The sequence below is a fragment of the Vombatus ursinus genome, unplaced genomic scaffold, assembly GCF_900497805.2.
Source record: "Vombatus ursinus unplaced genomic scaffold, bare-nosed wombat genome assembly UNPS02014770.1, whole genome shotgun sequence".
Taxonomy (NCBI): Eukaryota; Metazoa; Chordata; class Mammalia; order Diprotodontia; family Vombatidae; genus Vombatus; species Vombatus ursinus.
In genome coordinates this window covers 38602640-38622151 of record NW_020954548.1, presented here as the reverse complement: position 1 = coordinate 38622151, position 19512 = coordinate 38602640, and the positions used below count along the sequence as shown (strand labels likewise).

The following is a 19512-nucleotide window of genomic DNA, read 5'->3' as shown; positions in this document are numbered from 1 at the left end:
GGGAGCCATGTGAAGGCATGGGTGGGGAGCCACGTAAAGGCATGCATGGGGAGCCATTTAAAGGCTTTTGAGCAGAGGAGTAATGTGACTAGTTTAGGGATTTCCTCCCAAACATCCCAAGTTTTCTTCCATGATAACCTGTTAGCCTGGGGCATGGCTAAAGCTTTTTTTTTTAAGGGCATCTCTGGTAATGAATGGTCATTAAGGGCACCATGAGCCAAGCCAACCCCCCCTCCCATGCATCTCTCACTCTCCCTCCCAAAAAACCCCAAACCTAACAAGAAATAAGCATGCTCTCATAGCCCCCAGCTGGGGTTACATACCAGGGCAAGGTAAGCTTTGGTGACCTGCCGCTCCTTGAAGCACTTGTAGGCCCTGCCCGCCGCTGCCTTGTTCAAAGCCACACAGAGTGCTCCACTGGTGGAGAAATCCAGCTGGTGACAGAACCTGGGGGCAGACACAAGAACAAGGACATCACTTTTCTCTGGGAGAGGAGAGAGTGAGGCTGGGCACTGGCTCCTCTTCCTGCGGGCCATGGACAGCAGGGGGCAGTGCGGTGCAACAGAAATGACCACACTGCGGGGGGGGGCCCTACCTCCCAGCCCTGCTGGTGACTTCACTTACTGGGAGACCTGAACAAATCATACCTTTTTTTTTCTGAACCACAGATTTGGAGCAAAACGAGAACTCAGAGGTCATCCAGGTCAAACCCTTTATTTTAAAGATGAGGAAAACGAGGCCCGGCCCAAGGTCATACAGGCACTAAGTGGGAGGGCAGGATTGAAACTCAAATCCTCTGACTCCAAAATCTAGAACTCTTTCCATTGCATCAGGGTCCTCTGAACCTCAGTTTCCTCGCCTGTAAATATTTGAGCTACCTCCCTCAGAGGACTGTTTGCTGGGAATCTCAGCTAAAATGACTATGCAAAAGAGATATACAAACCATAAATGTTGCATTAAAGTGTGAGTTGCTATGATTTTTATCAGGATAGAAACCTACCAATATAAACCGCTATGAAGTTGGAAGGAAATCTATAGAAGAACTTCCTCTTCATGGAAGGAAACAAGCCCAGGAAAAGAGGTTGAGTGACTTGCCCAGGGCTACTAAACCACAAACTGGCCATGTAGCAAATCAGTGACAGCACGAGGACCAGAGAACCCAGGTTTCCTGCCTCCCGATGCAAGGGCCCCGCCTTTGTCCGCACCTCCATTCCCGATGCTCAGGGAATCCCAGGCCTGGTACCTGAAGCCATAGTAGGTGTCAGGGTCAGCCAGCTCTGGGAACCGGTGCTTCAGCTGACTCTGCAGGGTCAGGGTCTCGTACCACATCTTGCTGTCGATGCGGAGGTCCCAATGCTTGTTGACCACGATGAAGTCTGAGCTCTGGTAGAGAATGGAGAGGTTCTCCATGCGCCCTGGCTCCATGGTGGGCTCGAAGCCTGTCAAACAATAAGACGAGGACTGTGCTCCTCCCAAACCCATCGGTTATCTTCCTTCCACCAAGAGGGGTAATCCCGAGCTGATCCTCTGTCAATCACCAAGCATTTATTAAGCACCTACTATATGCCAGACCCTATGATGCTAAGTTTCCAGAAGCAGAGACAGTGGGTAAAGTCCCAGGCTAACTAACATGAATCTGTAAAACGGCTCAGATGGGACTTAAGGGTACAATCGATGACCCAGAAAGAGGCTTTTTCCCACACAAAACTTACTGATCCTGAAGGAGCTAAAACTTGTGAAATCAGAATAATTCGCAACTTTCAGTTACACAGCGGTGGACGTGAAGAAGCCTGGGACAGCAGGCCAGCTCCACCCTTTCAGGTATCTGTAGTCACTGCCGCTCCCTAAGCGTGGCAAGTGTGTCCCCAGAAGCTTCCCCCTCGGTTCAGGGAAGCATTGGAAAGGGCTGCTTCTCTTTAATTTGAAATACCCTTACAGTCACAAGAACACAAGTCTTAAGACCCCATCTCACCCTTGGCTCAACAACCATCAGACCACAAAAAGAACCTTGGATTCAGAGTCAGAAAACGTAGGCACTCAAAGCCTATCTCTGCCATTCACTAGAGGCGTCATCTAAGCAAGTCCACTTTTCCCTCTCAGAGGGCAATAACGCCTGCATTACGTATCTCAAAGGGTTGTTTTGAGAAAAGCAATTTGTAAGCCTTCAAGCGCTACAGAAATGAGTTATGATTATAGACTATAACCTCCCTGAGGGCAGACGTTCCATTCCCCCAGTCGTGTCCCTCTAGCTCTCGCCATAGGGTCCTACATATAGCAGGTGCTCAACAATGCTGCTTAAGCTGCGGAAATGAATGACTGAGAAAAAGCTAAATCTGTGGGAAGCTACCAGGAAAGGGAGGGACCTACCTTACTTTAAGTAAATGTGATTTAAACAAATTTTTAAACTTACAAAAAAAATACAGGAGGTATCAATCCCTTACAATCAAAAGAATTCTTTATAGGGTTCCCAGTAGGATTCCTTAAGATGGCCCGCTCACCCAGGAGTATACTGAAAACAGAACTTGAGTTAGATAATTCACCTCACACCCACTTTCTGGGAAACGTATCTATCGTATAAAACAAATACATCTGATTTCATTGGTATGAAACTCCCTCCACCAACTTGGATCACAACCTTTTTATAAGCTAGAAGTAGCTTATGTGGTCAATGACCACACAGCTAAAAGGTACTAGAGGTAGGATTTGAACCCAGATCTTTGTGACTCCACATCCATATTCTATCTACTGTGCCATTTTCTTCTCTGTTAAAACAAGGTGACAGGGGCAGCTAGGTGGTGCAGTGGATAGAGCTCTGGCCTTGGAGTCAGGAGGACCTGAATTCAAATCCAACCTCAGACACTTGACACTTACTATGTGTGTGTGACCCCGGGCAAGTCCCTTAACCCCAATTGCCTCACCAAAAAAAAAAGCAAAAAAAGACCTTAAAAAAACCCAAAAAAACAAAAAAAACAAGGTGACAATAATAACAGCTCATTTTCCACCAAATAGAGTATTGGAATCAGAAATACTCATCTTTATGAGTTCAAATCTGGCCTCAAACACTTACTAGTTGTGGAGGCAAGTCACTTAACCTGGTTTGCCTCAGTTTCCTCATCTATAAAATGAGCTGGAGAAGGAAATGGCAAACCATTCTAATATCTTTGCCAAGAAAACCCCAAACAGAGCTGCGAAACGCTGGACACAACTGAACAAATTTTCCACAGTGACTTATAGTTTAGAAAGTGCTTTTCCTACATCAACCCTATGAAGCAAGTATGACCCCTCCATTGTACACAGAAGGAAAACAGGTCTGGGTAAGATAAAAAATTTACCCAGGGTTAGATGGCTAATGAGGAAGAAACAGGACTCGAATCCAGGCCTTCTAAAAACAAGTCAAGGACTCCTGCTACGTCACATGGCTATTTCTGTGATACATTATAAAGCCCAATTGAAATGACTTGGGAATTGTCTACAGCACAGGCATAGTAAATTAAGAGTGGGCTTCATAGGCCCATTTAAGTCCTTAAGTGCTTCTCATTTCCTAAGAATGATCTTCACCTCAGAACAGTTCAGTCATGGAGAACAGTGATACGATTTGTAGATAGAGAAATGAAGGCCCCAAAAGGTCATGGAACTCACCCCAAAATACTCTGAGAGTCAGCAGCAGAGATGGAAACAGAAGCCGAGTGATGGGCCTTGGAGATCCATGAGTCCTTCAGTAAATCATGCTCTTTCTGTGGCTCCTCTCACTTCAGGGCCGCTGGAAGGGACAGGCAGGCTGGAAGAGATTCCAGGCAGCATCTCTGACTGTGGAAACAGAGGAAGACAGTGCTGGCATCAGAACCCTCTGGGGGAGAAACCCAGTGTACTAGCTGGGAGCTATTATCTTAGATGATAGGTCACTGAATGTTGAGTTAATAAGGGACCATAGTGATCACAGAGGAGGAACCGGGAAGTACACGGCGTTCTAGAAAGGGCGTGGCAATCTGCTCTACGGTGCCACTCCCCATCGCTGTGATTCCCCCATCAAACAACAAGCTTCTATTAAGTCTCTTCAATGTGCAAGATATTGGGCTCAGCTCTAGGGATGCAAAGAAGAAGCAAAGAACAGTCCCTGCCCTCAAGGAGCTTATATTCTAATGCAAGAGACAATATATATCAATTAGAACACGCAAGATAAATCTGGAGTAGATGGAAGGTAACCTTAGAAGGGATGGCCCTAGCATCAGGGAGCAGGAGAGGAGGCAGGGAAGGAACAACCAGGAAAGGCTTCCTGAAGGAGGTGGCACTTAGCTGAGTCTCAAAGGACACGAGAGATTCTAAAAGTCGTAGGCTAGGAAGGCAGAGCATTCCAGACACGGGGAACCGCTATTGTAAAGGCAGAGAGGTGGGAGGTGGAGTGTACAGAGATGAAAGAAAGGTGCTCAAGAAAAGCAAATAGGCCAGGATGTCTGGATCTCGGAGCACGCAGAGGGGTACAGAGTGTAAGAAGACTGGAAAGGTTGGAGGGGGCTAGGTTGGATTCTATATGATTCAAAACTCCCGTCACTGGACACCACTTGGCTAAATGTGTTCTCTCCCATTAGAATGTAAGTTCCCTTGAGGGGAGGGACTGTCTTTGTTTTTCTGCTTGTATTTGTATTTCCAAAGCATAGCACAGTGCCTGACACACACTAAGTACTTAATAAATGCTTGTTGACTTGTTGATTTTTCCCAGTTTGTGAAATAGGAATTATACTCAGTACCTTGCTAAATACTGCAAGAGAGTGGCCTGAGGGGTACTAAGGACAGAGAGGGGTAGGTACATACAGCAAGGATGGGGTGGGGGACTAGGCTTGTTTTTGATTTCAGTAGACCTGACTTCCCCAACTGGGCCATTATATTTCTCTGTGACTTTGGGTTAGTCACTTAACCTTGGTAAAATGAAGGGTTGACAGCCTTTTACATCCCTTTGACAGGATCAAATTTAGAGCTGGGCAAGTGGTCAGTGGTGACTTAGTTCAGCCCCCTTTATTTTACAATTAAAGAAACTGAGGCACACAGCCAGTAAGTGGTAAAACCAGGATTCAAACCCAGGTCTCAGTTCCCCACAATAAGTTGTCTTCATGAATCATTAAGGACACAAATTTATAGTTACAACCCTACCTACTTCTCCACCTCCCCACCTCCATCTCCCATATCCTCATTTCCCTTAAATTCTGTTCCCAGAAATCAAAGAAAAAGACATTTGAAAAATGAAAAACAAAGGGTGAGAACGCAAGCTAGATTTATAGACTGTCTGAAGGAAAAGCCAAAAGGCTTCCCACAATCTACTTAATGGAATAAATGAAGACCTTAATTGAGGCTGAGGGGAAATGAGGACCCTAATGGATGCTGGGAGGAATCAGGGCTCCTGGGCCAAAACCTCTTGGGATTTTCAGGAACCTGGCCAAGTCTCTAAGCAATCCAACCCAACTTTGTGGAATGAGGTACTTAACTGGAGAAAGAGCTCAGCACCATACTAGGAGACGGGAGGGACAGAAAGTTACAACCTCACGGAGGCACAAATACAGATAACTCTAAGCAGCAACATATCATGATAAATACATTTGGAAGATGTTGTATGAGGGGGAAAGCCGGCACCAGTCAAAGGGATGAACAAATGTTTCATGAAGGATGTAGAAATCTAGTCCAACTATGTTTTATGGAGAGGAAAGGACAATATAGATCTGGAATAGTCAAGGAAAGCATCCTGGGAGAGGTGGCCTTTGAAAAGAGCCTGCTCAGGAGATGAGAAATGTACCTCTCTAACTTTTTTTTGAAAGTACAGTGGAAAAAGCATTTGCCTGGGAATCAAGAGGCCCTACCTCTGAAGCTTAGCACCTATGTGACTTTGTGTAAATTACCCAACTTTTTTAGGCCTTTATATCCTTATTTGTACAATGAAAGGGTTAGATTAGATGGCTTTTGAGATTACTTCTAGCTCAAAAATCTATGATGACTGGCCCATCCATACCTAGTACCAGAAACAGATCTGTCTCTAATAACAAAAGGAAATGTTAAGATCATTTGACATCAATAGGCTATTTATTTCCTTATGGCGTTCAAAGAGGTCTACAGTAGGACCCAGACTCTTTTGAACACAGGAGATTCATTGAGGAGGGCTCAGGGACACCTCCCCCAATCAGACCTTGTGCCTGGACATACATATGTATATGTGTGTATATATATAATATATATGCTGACTTTAAAATACAAAGAAGAGGGTTCTCCAGTCAAGATAGCAGAATAAACGGGTTCAAAGGGTATGACCTGCCTCACAAATAACAGAAATCAAAGAAAAAATATTCATAACACACAAAAAAAAGTTACCTAAAATAATAATAATTTAAAAATAAAGTGAAGAGTGCTAATATGATTTTTAAAAATATGGAACTGAAAAAGCTAAAAACAAGAAAGGTATAAAAACCATATAAGTAGACAGCTTAAAGAAAGTAAAAAAAAAATCTTGGGAGGAACTCAAGCTAAAATTTAACAATGCTTTTAAAAATTGAGGGAAAGAAATGAAAATGGTTAACAAGCTAATAAATGGAAACAATGAATATAATTAATAACAGCCAATCTATAGTGGTAAACATATGCAAATTAACTGAAAATACACTTGGAAAAATCACTGAATTGTCCAAAGAAGTTTGGAACATGCAAAATACAGTAGATAAGTAGAAATACAGTACTCCTAGGATCAGACATGCTAGAAATTAAAAAACAAAAAACAAAAGAACCCAGAAGAATCTGGATGGGATATTCCAGGAAATAGTAAAATAAAACTCAGAATTAGCCTCCCAAGGCATCAGCATTCAAATAGTTTGCACAAGACCCTGTTGAAGAATAGGACAATATTCAAATTCCACATACAAAGATGATGTATCTGTCAACATCCCCACCCAACTTTGGACCCAGCACAGGGGATGGGCCACCTAGAGCCATCCACATTCTCTCCAACGATCTCTCTAGGGGTCCATAAATTTTGTGTGAGAGGGTGAGATTAGGGCTCAACCTGAGGCCAGTAGAATTAGAAAAAACAAAAATTTTCCCCCCAGGAAGCTATTAGGCTAAAAACGAGGTTCTTAACTTCCTGGCCTCCTTAACACCTTGTTGAATGAACTAAAGACATAGATTCATAGAATGTCTGAGGGGAAGGAACCAGGAGGCCATGGAGCCTAATCTCCTCACTTTATAAATTAATGAATATAATTAACAATGAGTGGACTAAAGAGTGGAAGAAATTTACCCAAGGTCACTGAACTAGTTAATCCCGGAGTTGGGACAGTGCGAGGAGGTATTTCGCACACATCCCCCACTTCCCTGGGGTCGGCAGGACTATAAAACCCTCTGACCCTCTTTCCATCAAGGTCCACACAAAATCATACGGATTCCGTCTGCACCACCAAGGGTGACAACCTGAACGGCCTGGGTACAGCAGCCCTTGGAGGGCAGAGAGCCCACCCTCGAGCCAGTCTATCCGCCGGGGCAAAGGGCCGCCACCAGCAGCACCAAGGCCCAGATCCTATCTCCCACTCCCAAATAAAGATGCATTTGAAATGCAGCCCCCCACCCGGGCAGCCAAGCTGTCATGCAAACCGGGGTGGGGAGAGGGGAGGGAGCTAGAGAACTGAGTGCACAGAGGGATTACTTCCTCCCACACTGCTAGATCTGCACTTCCCAGGCTGCACGCAAACGTCCCAAAGTCACACAGGAAGAGGCCGCTTCCCCCGGAGCAATGAAAGGATCCCACCCGCTGGAATCTACCCGAAGAAGCCCCCTGGCCCCAGCCTCCAGCTCTGGCCCTTTCACTTGCTAAGCGAGTTACCTCAGACTCACCCCTGCTCAGCCTTTCCGCAGTCCAGACAGCGCGCCCCACTCGCCTCCCAGGGCCACAGCAGCTTGCAATAATGTATCCTCCAGTAGTCGCATTGGCTTTTCCTCCCCGCCTCCCAGGCTAGATAAGGAGCCAGGCCGGCCAATGGGAGAGGATGTAACGCCCCCAGCTGAGCCCGGAGCGCTGGTTGGCTGGAGCCGCATGGAACGTTCCCGGAATTCGCCGAGGGCGGGGGTGCGCGCGCACGGCGTCGCGCTGGGGAAGCGCGGGTCTTTCGCACCGGCTGCTTCGCTTCTGGGCAGCCCCGGGTGCTTGGGCTGGAGTCCCGCGCCCCAAGGGATCCTGCGGCCCCTGAGCTTTCCCAAGCTGAGTCCGCTGCACGTTTGGAGCCACCATGGAGGACTACGAGCAGGAGCTATATGGCGTCGAAGACGAGTTCCAAGACCAGTTTGCATCCGAGTTGGAAGCCTTAGCGGAGCTGGAACGTGAGTGAGATTGAGAACCTCCCAGGGCTGCGGCCGGGGGGCAGGGTCGGGATGGGGAGACTGGCCAATCAACGCCCACTCCACCCACCCCACCCCCACCGAGGACCTGCAGTAAGGGCAGGACCGGGTGCCGTGCTGAGTGAGGAGAGCACAGGCTTTTAGGGGTCCACAGTTCTGGCGCTACTTGTGGGCGCTTTCTTGGGACCAGCTTCTGGACCCTGTGAGCAGTAAGCATCCCTTACAGATGTGGCGGTAATCCTGGTGGACTTGGAGTCAGGATGGCCTGCGTTCGAATTCTCCCCTACACACTTCTTAGCAGTGTGTCCCTGGGCAAGTCACCTAACCTGTCTCAGCCTCAGGATAACAACGAGGATAATAATAGCACTTTCTTCACAAGGTTGTTGTGAGGCTCTTTACAAACCTCAGAACTACTATTATTAGTTTCATTATCGTCAAGGCAGTGTGGCATAATAGAGTACTGGCTTTGGAGTCAAGAAGACTTCAGATCCTCTCAGGTACTACTGGTGTGATACAGGACAAATTACTTCTCTGAACCTCAGTTTCCTCCTCTGTAAAATGGGGATGATAGTAATAGTACCTACTTCACAAGATTGCTGTGAGTATAAAGTAAATGTTGTAAGCCTTAAAGCACTATATAAATGTGAACTGTTATTGTTCTGTGTAAGGACCCTGAGCCCAGCAGTTTGTCCTACTGTCTTAGAATGTATAGAAAGCAGTGACACCAAGCAGCTGGACTTAGTCTCTAGGGACTCTCCATTCCTCTCACCTCTTGGAGTCCTTGTCACCTGGTGACATAGTCATTTTTCCAGGGTAGTGCAGTACAGGTAATTCTGGCCGAGGAGTTGAAGGAGTCCCTACTACCCTGTGTAACTCAGCCTCAGTTTCCTTATCTGTCAAATAGGGATAATAAGAGTTTGCACTACCTCCCCCTCAGGGTATTATGTGAGGAAAGCACTTTGCATCCTGAAAAACACTAAAGAAAAGTGTGCTGGGATTATTCCTGGATTCCATTTCCAGCTTTGCTCCTTGAACCCGGGCAAAGCGGGTCCCTTCTCTGTGGCCCATTTTCCTCATCTGAAAAATAGTCGATGATGCGTCTTGTACTTCTATCTCACAGATCTATGGCACACCTAGCTGCTTCATCTGGCATACAGTAGGCACTTAATAAATGTTTATTGTCTGCTGACTATTTGATCCTCACAACAACTCGGTGAGATAGGTGTTTTTGTGATCCCCATTTTGTAGTTGAGAAAACTGAGGCAGACAAAGATTAAATGACTTGCCCAGGGTCACACTGCTAGTGAGTATCTGAGGACATTTGAACTCAGGTCTTCCTCACTCCAGGCCCAGGGTTTTTCGATTTTTTGGTTTGTTTTGTTTTGTTTTTTTTTTTTTTGGTGAGGCAATCAGGGTTAAGTGACTTGCCCAGGGTCATATAGCTAGTAAGTATCAAGTGTCTGAAGCCGGATTTGAACTCAGGTCCTCCTGACTCCAGAGCTGGTGCTCTATCTTCTGTGCCATCTAGCCGCCCCTGCAGGCCTAGGGTTCTAACTGATGCTCCACTTAGCTGCCTCTGCTGATGAGGAGAATGAGGCCCACATAGGTTAAGTGGTCACACAGGTGGTGCATGACAGAGGCAGGATTTGAATCCAGGTCCTTTGACTCCAAAGCCATGTGTAGGAGGACTACTGCTATGAATTTTCTTGTTCCTCTTGCCTAGAAATGCCTCCTTCACTTCTAGCCTATGACAATGTTGGTTTTTTCCTCCAGGAGATTGCTGTCTCCCCCCATCCAGAGCCTCACAACTCCAGAACAACAAGCTGACATTTGAAGAAGCCATCACTTCTGGCGATGTCCTCCCCTTCTCCATCAGCATCCAGCACCAACAGAACGGTGTCTCCCCCCACAAAAACTACAGGGAGGTTGTCGGCGGTGGCAGCAGCTCCAAGAAACGTGGCCTGAATGTTGACTTCACGGGAGAAGAGGAGGGGAAAGATCCTGAGTTTCTGTTCTCAGAGGACCTCACAGTCAGTAAGTTGGCCGGATCGCCCTGCTGCTAGAGAAGGGCCTAGAGCCTGTTAAATCACATCAGCAGGCTCAGCACACCTAAGGACATAGTAAGGACATGCCTTGAAACCCGTCACAAGTTGAGGAAGAGATCTCAGAAGTCACCTAGATTAACTCAGCACAGGAAGCACAACATCCCTGATAAGTAGCCGTCGGCCCCATGCAGACCTCTGCAGGAGCTGTAAAATCCCTAAGGCAGCCCATTCCTCTTTTGTATGGAGAAAGAGTTGGCAAACCAGAGGTCCAAATATGCCAGATATTCTTATACAGTCCACAAGCTAAGAATGGTTTTTACATTTTTAAATACGATAGAACTTTTATTTTAAAAAATATAAAAATTATAAAAATTTTACCAAGGAAAAATTTAAAAATATATAAAAATTAAGAAAAATATAAAAACCATGGCAGGCCATTCCGAGTTGATTGCTGACCCCTTATATAGACAGCTGTAAACATAGGCAGCTAGGTGGCCCAATGGTTAGAGTGTTGGGCCTGAAGTTAGGAAGACCTGAGTTGAAATCCAACCTCAGACACTTACAAGCTGTGTGACCCTGGGCAAGTCACTTAACCCTGTTTGCTTCAGTTTCCTTGTCTGTAAAAAGAAATGGCAAACCACTCCAGTATCTTTGCCAGGAAAACCCCAAGATCGGACACAACTGAAAATGACTAAATGACAGTGACAGTCATTAAATATTTTTCTTTTACTGCGTCAAAATCCTCCTCATAACTTTTGTCTGTTGCTTCTAGTTCTGCCCTGTAGAGTCACAGGAAAAAAAAATCCTCCCAATCCAATAAGCATTTTTTTGGTCTTAATTTATATCTTTTATTTTTAATATCACCTACATTTCCCATTATATCTCTGGTTCTCCTACTCCCAGAGAATCATCTGTAATAACAGTAGCATTTATAGAATGTTTTAAAGTTTGCAAAGTGCTTTACACATACTTCATATTATACTTAAAACAACCTGGAGGGGTAGGTGCTATTATTATTCCCATTTTATAGATGAAGAAACTGAGGCACGGAGCGGGTAAGTGTTTGCATGCAGGTTTGAACTTAGTTCTTTAAAGTCCAGGAATAAATAGTTCAATCAAACTAACCAACAGATCAGAAAAAGTCTGACATGATATGCCGTGTTCTGTACCCACTGTCCCCCACCTTGGCCTTCTTATCTTTCTTCTTTGGGGCGAAGCTCTAGCAAGCTTTTATTATAAATATCTTCATGGGAATACGAAGACAAAATGGTGTTTTATCCCTGCCAAGTCTACACATCCCCAATTCCTTCAGCTGATCCATAGCATGGTTTAGAAACCAGCCTCATCATTCTCCTCTGAAGACGCTTGTCCACATCCTTCCTAAAATGCAGCAAGGAGGCTGATACAATGATGACTATAAAACTGAACATACATCAAGTACCAGATATTACCTGGGACTGTCACCCTGGCCTTCTGGACTCTAAATATCTATGATGAACTGGGCTCTCTAAGATCTCATTAGCTTTTTTTGGCTTTCTCATTTTAGAACAAATCACAAACTGCCTCTGATTTGCCCCTGAACAGTGGTGTCAAACTCAAAAGGAAAAAAATAGGTTGGCTACATATTGACCTAGAAAACCACATAGTATTATTATCTGTGTTTTGTTGTGTTTTCGTTAAATATTTCCCAGTTACATTTAATCTAATCCCAGTTGCACTCGGGAAGATTGAACTTCAGGAGCTTGATACCTGGAGAGGTGGTTTAAGCTTTGGAAAGAGGTTCCATAAGGGTTTAGGTCTCCTCCCAGGTGACAGAGATGAAGAAGGTTATTTAGGGTAGTTGAGGGTGTTTGGGTGTGATGTTTGGAGGATGACATTTTCTTTTTCTTTCTTTCTTTCTTTCTTTCCTTCTGTTTTTTTTTTTTTTTGGTTAGGCAGTGGGGTTAAGTGACTTGCCTAGGGTCACACAGCTAGTAAGTGTTATGTGTCTGAGGTCAGATTTGAACTCAGGTCCTGAATCCAGGGCTGGTACTCTATCCACCGTGCCACCTAACTGCCCCCAAGGATGACATTTTTGATGTATGAGTTTAAGAAGCTCTTGGATCCTGGTTCCACCCTTTTCTCCAAAGCATTATAGGAAACTGGAAATTAGGGAGCAGCCCTAGAGAAATTAAGGGACCTGGTACCTCTGTACCATATCTGGCTCCTCATTACTTCCGCTCGGTGTCCTGACAGCTCCCAAGTCCAAGAAGCGGAAGCTGGAGGTAGTCAAGAAGCTGACCTTTGGATTAGAGGAAGAACCAATCTATCCTGACTCCCCTCCCAAAGATATCACCCCACCCCTTTCTCCTGAGGACCTCCAAGAGGCGTGGAGCAACAGGTAGGTGAGAATGTAGCAAGGCTACCATGCAAAAGCAGCAGCGTATTTATTTATTTATTAAGCACCTACTCCATGCTGGGCACCGTGCCACGGTCTGGGGATGCTGATTGGTTGGTTGGTTAGTGACTGGTTGTTGTCCTTCGTTCTCAAAGAGAACCAAGGTGACATCACCAAGTTGGAGTCGAGGTACAGTGCCTGACTGGTTCATCAGACCAATACAAGCTTGGAAGGTTCTACCGCAGGTCGGGCACAAAGAGTCCGTTTGGAGTGGAGATGGCTCTAAATTTGCGCATCTCACATTTCTTTTGAGGTACTGCAATTCTGCTTTGCTCGTAGAGCACAGCTCTGGGGATACAAAAAGAGACAGAAGACAATCCCTGTCATTATGAAGCTTACAATCTAATGGGGGAGACAACAGGCAAACATCTATATATATATATGTATAATATGATAAAAATTATATATAAGATATATATTCTATATATATAATTTTTTATATATTTTATATGTAACTATATAGGACAAAATAGGAAATAATTAATGGAGGGGAGGCACTGGAATTAAGAGGGGTTGGTATGATGGAAAGAGCACAAGGCTACGGTCAGCTGCTCTGAATTCTGGTCTTGGCCTAATACAGTCTTTCTGTGCCTGAATTTCCTCTTCTGTAAGGTAGAGATAATGATATTTGTCCTATTCATAGAAGAGTCTGATGAGATGATGAGTGCAAAAGGTAGGAAGCATTGTTGTACGGTGGTAACAACGCAGATCTTAGAGTCAGAAGACCTGACATTTAGTAGCTGTATAACCCTGGGAATATCACCATTACCTCTCTTGAACCCATTCCCTCATTTTAAAAATGGGAACAATAATGCTTGCCCTACCAAACTCATGGGATTCTTGGGACAGAAACTATTAGTAAATCTTAGAGTGTTATATAAGTGAATTATTGATAATATTAAATACACTGTTAATAAATATGTCATTCTCATTTTTTAGATGAGGAAAGTAGAGCTCAGAGTAGAAAAGTGACTTGCCTGGTCACACAGCAAATTTGTAACAGAACTTAGGTTGGAATCCTACACAATTCCTAGCCCAGTGCTCCCTTCACTGTACAAAATTGGGAAGCTGGTGACTGATGTAAGAATGGGAAATTTTGTCTCTGGACCCTCACACCTGCTCATCAATATTTGTGTTTGTTCCCTGTGGATGCTATAGAGACTTAGACAAGCTTCTGGACCCAGGGCCCCTGGACATCAGTGATGTGGGTCTCCTACAGATGACACCACCCGCTAGCAGGGACAAGAAACTAGTTCTGAAACGCCCCCCAGTCCTGGAAGAATATGTCAATGTGACATCCACTGATGGCACTCGGGTCTTCATGGTGGTAAAAGACGACCCCTTGGGAGTAGGAGTGAAGGTAGGAGGAACTGGAGGATTGGCTGAGCCTTCAGTATTCTATGTTACACTCCATGTGATATAGGCCCTGCCTTCAAGCAGCTTACAATCTAATGTTTGGAAAGGGGGGATAGAGACAAGTACATAAATAACTGTGATGCAGGGGAGAATGGGATGAGTGTGTAAAGGCATAATCCAAGTAGAGTGTGGAAAAATGATGAGATTTCAAGAGTGAGATGATGCTAATTATGGCTAAATTTATATAATGATTTAAGATTAGCAAACCACTTTACAATAGTATCTCCTCCAGTCTTCACAACAGTCCTGCTAGGTGGGGACTAAAGGTATCAACCCTATTTTCAGGAAACTGAGTCTTATAAAGGCAAAGTGACTTGTCCATGCTCATATAGCTAGTAAGTGTCAGAGGTGGGATTTGAATCCAGGTCTTTCTCACTTCAAATTCAGTGTTCTTCCTTTTCTATCGTGTTGTTTCTCTTCCATCTGCAATGGCCAGAGGCAGGGCAAGGGAACAAGCAATTATTACTGGATTACCGTGTGCTAGGCGCTGTGGAGGTGAATGTCAGGGGTGCCTGAGTTGAAGGGAAAGACTGGAAAAAATAAATGGGAGGAAAGGAAAACCAGGCTGTGCTCGGACATGGCATGAGCAAAGGCTTGGAGGTGGGAGATGGCAGGATGAAAACAGGAGATGGAAAGTAGTCTATTTTGCCTGCAATGTAGAATGCGTGAAATTGAGTGGTATGAGCTAAGGCTAGAAAGGTAAGTTGGAAGATGATGATGATGATGATGATGATGAAGAAGAAGAAGAACCCACATCTATGTAATACTTTAAAGTTTATAAAGCATTCTCCTCACAACAGCTCTATGAGATGGATCATGGAAAGCCTTGAATTCCAGGATCAGGACCATCTAATTAGTTCAATAGATAGTGAGAGCCATTGAAGGTTTTCTGGTAGAGGAGTGCTGTGATGATGCCCGTTACAAAGTAGTTCCGGTGATGGGTCAGAAAGGGAGTGATAATGCAAAGTGAAGTGAGCAGAACAGGAGAACATTGTCCACAGTAGCATCAATATTGTACAATGATCAACTGGGAATGACTTAGCTGTTCTCAGCAATACAGTGATCCATGGCAATTCCAAAGGACTCATGATGAAAAATGCTATCCACCTCCAGAGAAAGAACTGATGGAGTCTGAATGCAGATCGAAACACACTTTTTAACTTTATTCTTGGGGTTTTTTGGTCTGCGTTTTCTTTTGCAACATGGCTAATATGGAAATGTTTTGCATGACTGCACATGTACATTGTATATCAAATTACTTGCCTTCTCAAAGGTAGGGGAGGAAAGGAATAGAGGGAGAGAATATGGAACTCAAGAAGAAATGAATGTTAAAATTTTTTGTTTACATATAATTGAGAAAAAAATGAAAATTAAATAAAAAAATAAAAGAAAGGGTGTGATAGGCAGCAGTACCAATAAGGAGACTTTTACAACAGTTGAGGTAAAAGAAATAAGGTCCTCAACTAAAAGTTTTGGTAGTAGAAAGATGACTGTGAGTGAGAAGCAATAGAATTTAGTATCTGATTAGAAGTGATGCATGATGTAGAGACTGAGAGGAAAGGGACAAATCAACAAGGATGCTGAACTTTCAATCGTTGGTGTCTGGGAAGATACTCATGTTCTCAGCAGAAAGGAAATTAGGAAGAGAGGCAAGTTTTGGGGGGTAAGATGATGAATTCAGTTTTGTACCGTGGGACCTTAAAAAGAAGAGACAATTAAAGATGAATTACCCAATTCTTAGCCCAGTGCTCTTTGCTCTGTTCATATTGGAACACAGCTTGATAGAGCCCAAGAAAAGGGGCAACTAGGTGGCACAGTGGATAGAGCACTGGCCCTGGAATCAGGAGGACCTGAGTTCAAATGCAGCCTCAGACACATTAACACTTATTAGCTGTGTGACTCTGGGCAAGTCACTTAACCCCATTGCCTAGCCAAAAAAAAAAAAAAAAAAAAGATAGAGCCCAAGAAAGAGATTGGGTCTGGAGGTAGAGATATAGGAGCCATGATATTTTTAGTCATTAGTTTATTGGTCCCATGTGGTGGGCTGAGCCTGACTCGGGCCTATTTCGGTCCAGTATTGGAATGAAATAAGATACTTGTTAGTCATCCAACAGTCAAAAAAAAAGGAGATTTAGTTAGTCATAGCATAAGAAGGACATTCATCAAGGATATAGCTCTTAGCTTGTGTAGACACAGTACCCCTAGCACACACCCATCTCCATATTGAAAAGGTCTCGTCAGGACATTGGAGCATCAGTCAGGCGTGAAGGGCTCCAACTCCATCCTGGCAGTCTTTTTTTATGCCCTTGGGTGACCAGGAAGCTCCATCAACACTAGGCCTCTTGAGTCTTAGCCTTCTGGTCCAGTCAAGTGTAGGAGACAGCTTCCGTGGATTTTAGAAAAAGAATTAGCTTCAACCTGCGTAGTAAGGTGAGAGTGGGTAGAAACCCTGGCCGGTTACGCCCCAGTTGTTAAGTCATGGAATTATCCTGAAACTTTAAAGCTGAAGAAACCTTAGAAATTTGTGCAGTCCCAGATTTAAAATCGGAGGATCTGGATTAAAATGCTAGCTCTGTTATTATCTTAATTTAATTTTAAAATTCTAATTTCACTTTTGACACTTACTAGCTTTTTTGTCATGGGTGAGTCACAACCTCTGAGAGCCTCTCTTTGCTCATCTGTAAAATGGGGCCAATTACACTTGTGTACACAGTGCTGTGCAGAAAATGCCTTGAAAAAAATGCTTCATTAATGTAGGTTACTAGTGCTGCAGCCTTTACCTGTGTAGTCTGGGGCAGATCACCGAAGCTTTCCAATTCAATGTCCTCTTCTATGAAATGGGGTGTGTGTGTGGGCGGGGGGGAGGGGGGAGAAGGGATGACTTGGATGGACGTTGAGGTCTCTTCCAGCTCTGAATCTGTGATCTCATCCAAACCCCCTCAGTATTCAGAAGAGGAAAACAAAACTAAAAAAATGGCGAGTACCTTGTTTAACAACCAGCCAAGGTCTGAGCTGGGATTTGAACCCTAGGTCTTCTGACCCCAAATCTAGTGCTCGCTCTCTCTGCTAATCCAGTGACAGTATAGAGTAATGGGAATGTGCTACCTTATAATCAGAAGACCTGTTAAGTGCTGGCCCTGCTGCTGGGTGGTACAGCGTATACAGCAATAGGCCTAGAGTCAGAAAGACACATCTTCCTGAGTTCAAATTCAGCCTCTGACGCTTCTTAGCTGTGTGACCCTGGGCAAGTCACTTAACCCTGTTTGCCTCAGTTTCCTTGTCTTTCAAATGAGCTGGAGAAGGAAATGGCCAACGGCTCCAGTAACTCTGCCCAGAAAACCCGGACACAACTGAAGTCAACTGAATAACAACAGCAGTCCGCTGCTAACTCGCTTTGTGACTTTGGGCAAATTATTTTTTACCTTTCTGGGCCTCAGTTTCCTCAGATGTGAAATGGGGATGATTTGCGTTTACCTGCTTCACAAAGTTAATTGTGAAAAAAAGTTTTTGTAAACCATAAAACACTAGAGGAATGTGAACTGTTATTATTCAGTAATTCATTTCATTTGGTACTTGAGACTTTCTCTGTGCCCAGCATTGTGCTGGCTGCTCCATTCAAGGATGTCTCCCTTTATATAACAGGTCAAGTTTTTCTGAAAAGTTGTATGTAAATTGAAATCTAATTTAAATTAACCGGGATAGCTCATGACTTAAAAGAACATTCTTGTTTTATGGACGGGAGGATTCTTGTGTAAAATTAAGTACTTTCTTCACACCAATTTATCTTCTTAGTAAGTTTGGATTTTTGCCCAACTGCATGGCCTGATTAATTCCAGGATAAGAAAAGAATTTGAGCTGTCCCCTGGAAGCTGTTCAGAGAGGCTTTGGCCTATGTTCTTGTCAGTCCTAGAGACTGCCCGTGTTCCAGTTCTTACCCAGCATGGTGGCCCCCCAACATTCCACTGTTAAGAGCCTCATTGCTCTGGCACTGTTAGAATGCAAAGGGTCAGACACATTGTTTTTTAAAAGTGTTGTTCTCATTCCCATCCATTTGTGTATGGATTTGTCATTCATTCCCTCTTTACATGACCAGGGTATGATAATGGAAGGGGTGGGGACACACGACATCCGTGGATGGAAAAGACACAAGAGTGAAGAACACGGAGAGGAGGCCTGGAATTTGACCCTGGGAGGAGGTTTTATAAAAGTACTATGTCATCGAGCAGTTAGGTGGCGCAGTGAATAGAGCTCTGGTCTTGGAGTCAGGAGGACCTGAGTTCAAATCCAGCCTCAGGCACTTAACACTTACTAGCTGTGACCCTGGGCAAGTCACTTAACCCTGATTGCCTAAGTTAAAAAAAAAAAGTGCTACGTCTGCCTATCTTGTCTCCCCTAGCTCTCCCACTGTGATGCTGCCTGGCGTGGACATGGGCAGCTCCATTTGCTGGGCATGCCCTTTTCTTACCTGAAGGAGCAAGTTGCTGATGAGGTAAGGCTCCATGTCTGATGGTTTTTCCTTCTTGGGGACTCCTGGTGAGAGGAGGGAGAAGGATTGCTGAAGCCAGATGGAGAGATCGGCACAGCCGTATTTAACAAAACAAAAACAAAAAAAAACACTAGACTTGGAGTTTGCGTTCCATTTCTGACATAGGTGAGTCAGTCTCTCCGAGCCTCAGTTTTCTCATTTGTACAATGGGGATAATATTACTTTCCTCTATTAAGTTATTAATGCTTAAAATGGCTTTTCTTATATCACTGAACTGGGATGAAGAGAGCATCTTGTAAATACTTATAAAGGCTACAAAAAATGGAAATTTAGTTGTTCTTTTGGTGTAGATACTCCTCTCTTGCTCTGCCTCCATAGGCTTGAGAAGTATGTGAAGGAGAGGTTTTTTACAGACGTGGAATCAGAGAAAAGGTTAGAGTCCAGGTTTCCTAATTCCCAGCCAGATCTACTCTCCATAAGATAGTCTGTATTCAAGGCAACTTTGGAAAATCTGACTTGAAATCTCAAATTTGAATTTTTTGTTAAACCTACAAGATGTGTTTGTTCTTGTGGGTCATGAAGCTTAATGTGATCCTAATGTGGCGTAGTAGAAAGACTGCTAGATATATCGTCAAAGGAACTGGATTCGAATCTTTACTCCTCCACCTAAATTGTCTATATGACTTTGGGCAAATCATTTCATCTCTGTGGACCTCTGTCTATAAAATGAGAGGATTAGACTAGATGATGCAGGAGATCTCTTCCAG

General features: G+C 44.2%; 2 protein-coding genes across 4 annotated transcripts in view; one reads left to right on the top strand and one right to left on the bottom strand.

Moving 5' to 3' along the window:
- Positions 1–7957, bottom strand: part of RPUSD1 (RNA pseudouridine synthase domain containing 1) — a 14777-nt gene extending 6820 nt beyond the window's left edge. The window contains exons 1-4 of one of the 3 annotated variants that reach the window (XM_027862958.1): positions 7850–7957; positions 3640–3807; positions 1244–1439; positions 324–447 (exon numbers count right to left, since the gene is read on the bottom strand). In XM_027862958.1, coding sequence (XP_027718759.1) covers positions 324–447; positions 1244–1425 — 306 coding nt within the window. In that variant the 5' untranslated portion in view covers positions 1426–1439; positions 3640–3807; positions 7850–7957. The remainder of the gene's footprint in view (positions 1–323; positions 448–1243; positions 1440–3639; positions 3808–7849) is intronic. The other 2 variants (XM_027862957.1, XM_027862959.1) reach the window with 2 other exon arrangements.
- A 192-nt stretch (positions 7958–8149) lies between these two features.
- CHTF18 (chromosome transmission fidelity factor 18) overlaps positions 8150–19512 on the top strand; it is a 54479-nt gene continuing 43116 nt past the window's right edge. Inside the window, exons 1-5 of the mRNA XM_027863255.1 lie at positions 8150–8343; positions 10135–10395; positions 12642–12786; positions 14002–14203; positions 18656–18748. Coding sequence (XP_027719056.1) covers positions 8253–8343; positions 10135–10395; positions 12642–12786; positions 14002–14203; positions 18656–18748 — 792 coding nt within the window. The 5' untranslated portion in view covers positions 8150–8252. The remainder of the gene's footprint in view (positions 8344–10134; positions 10396–12641; positions 12787–14001; positions 14204–18655; positions 18749–19512) is intronic.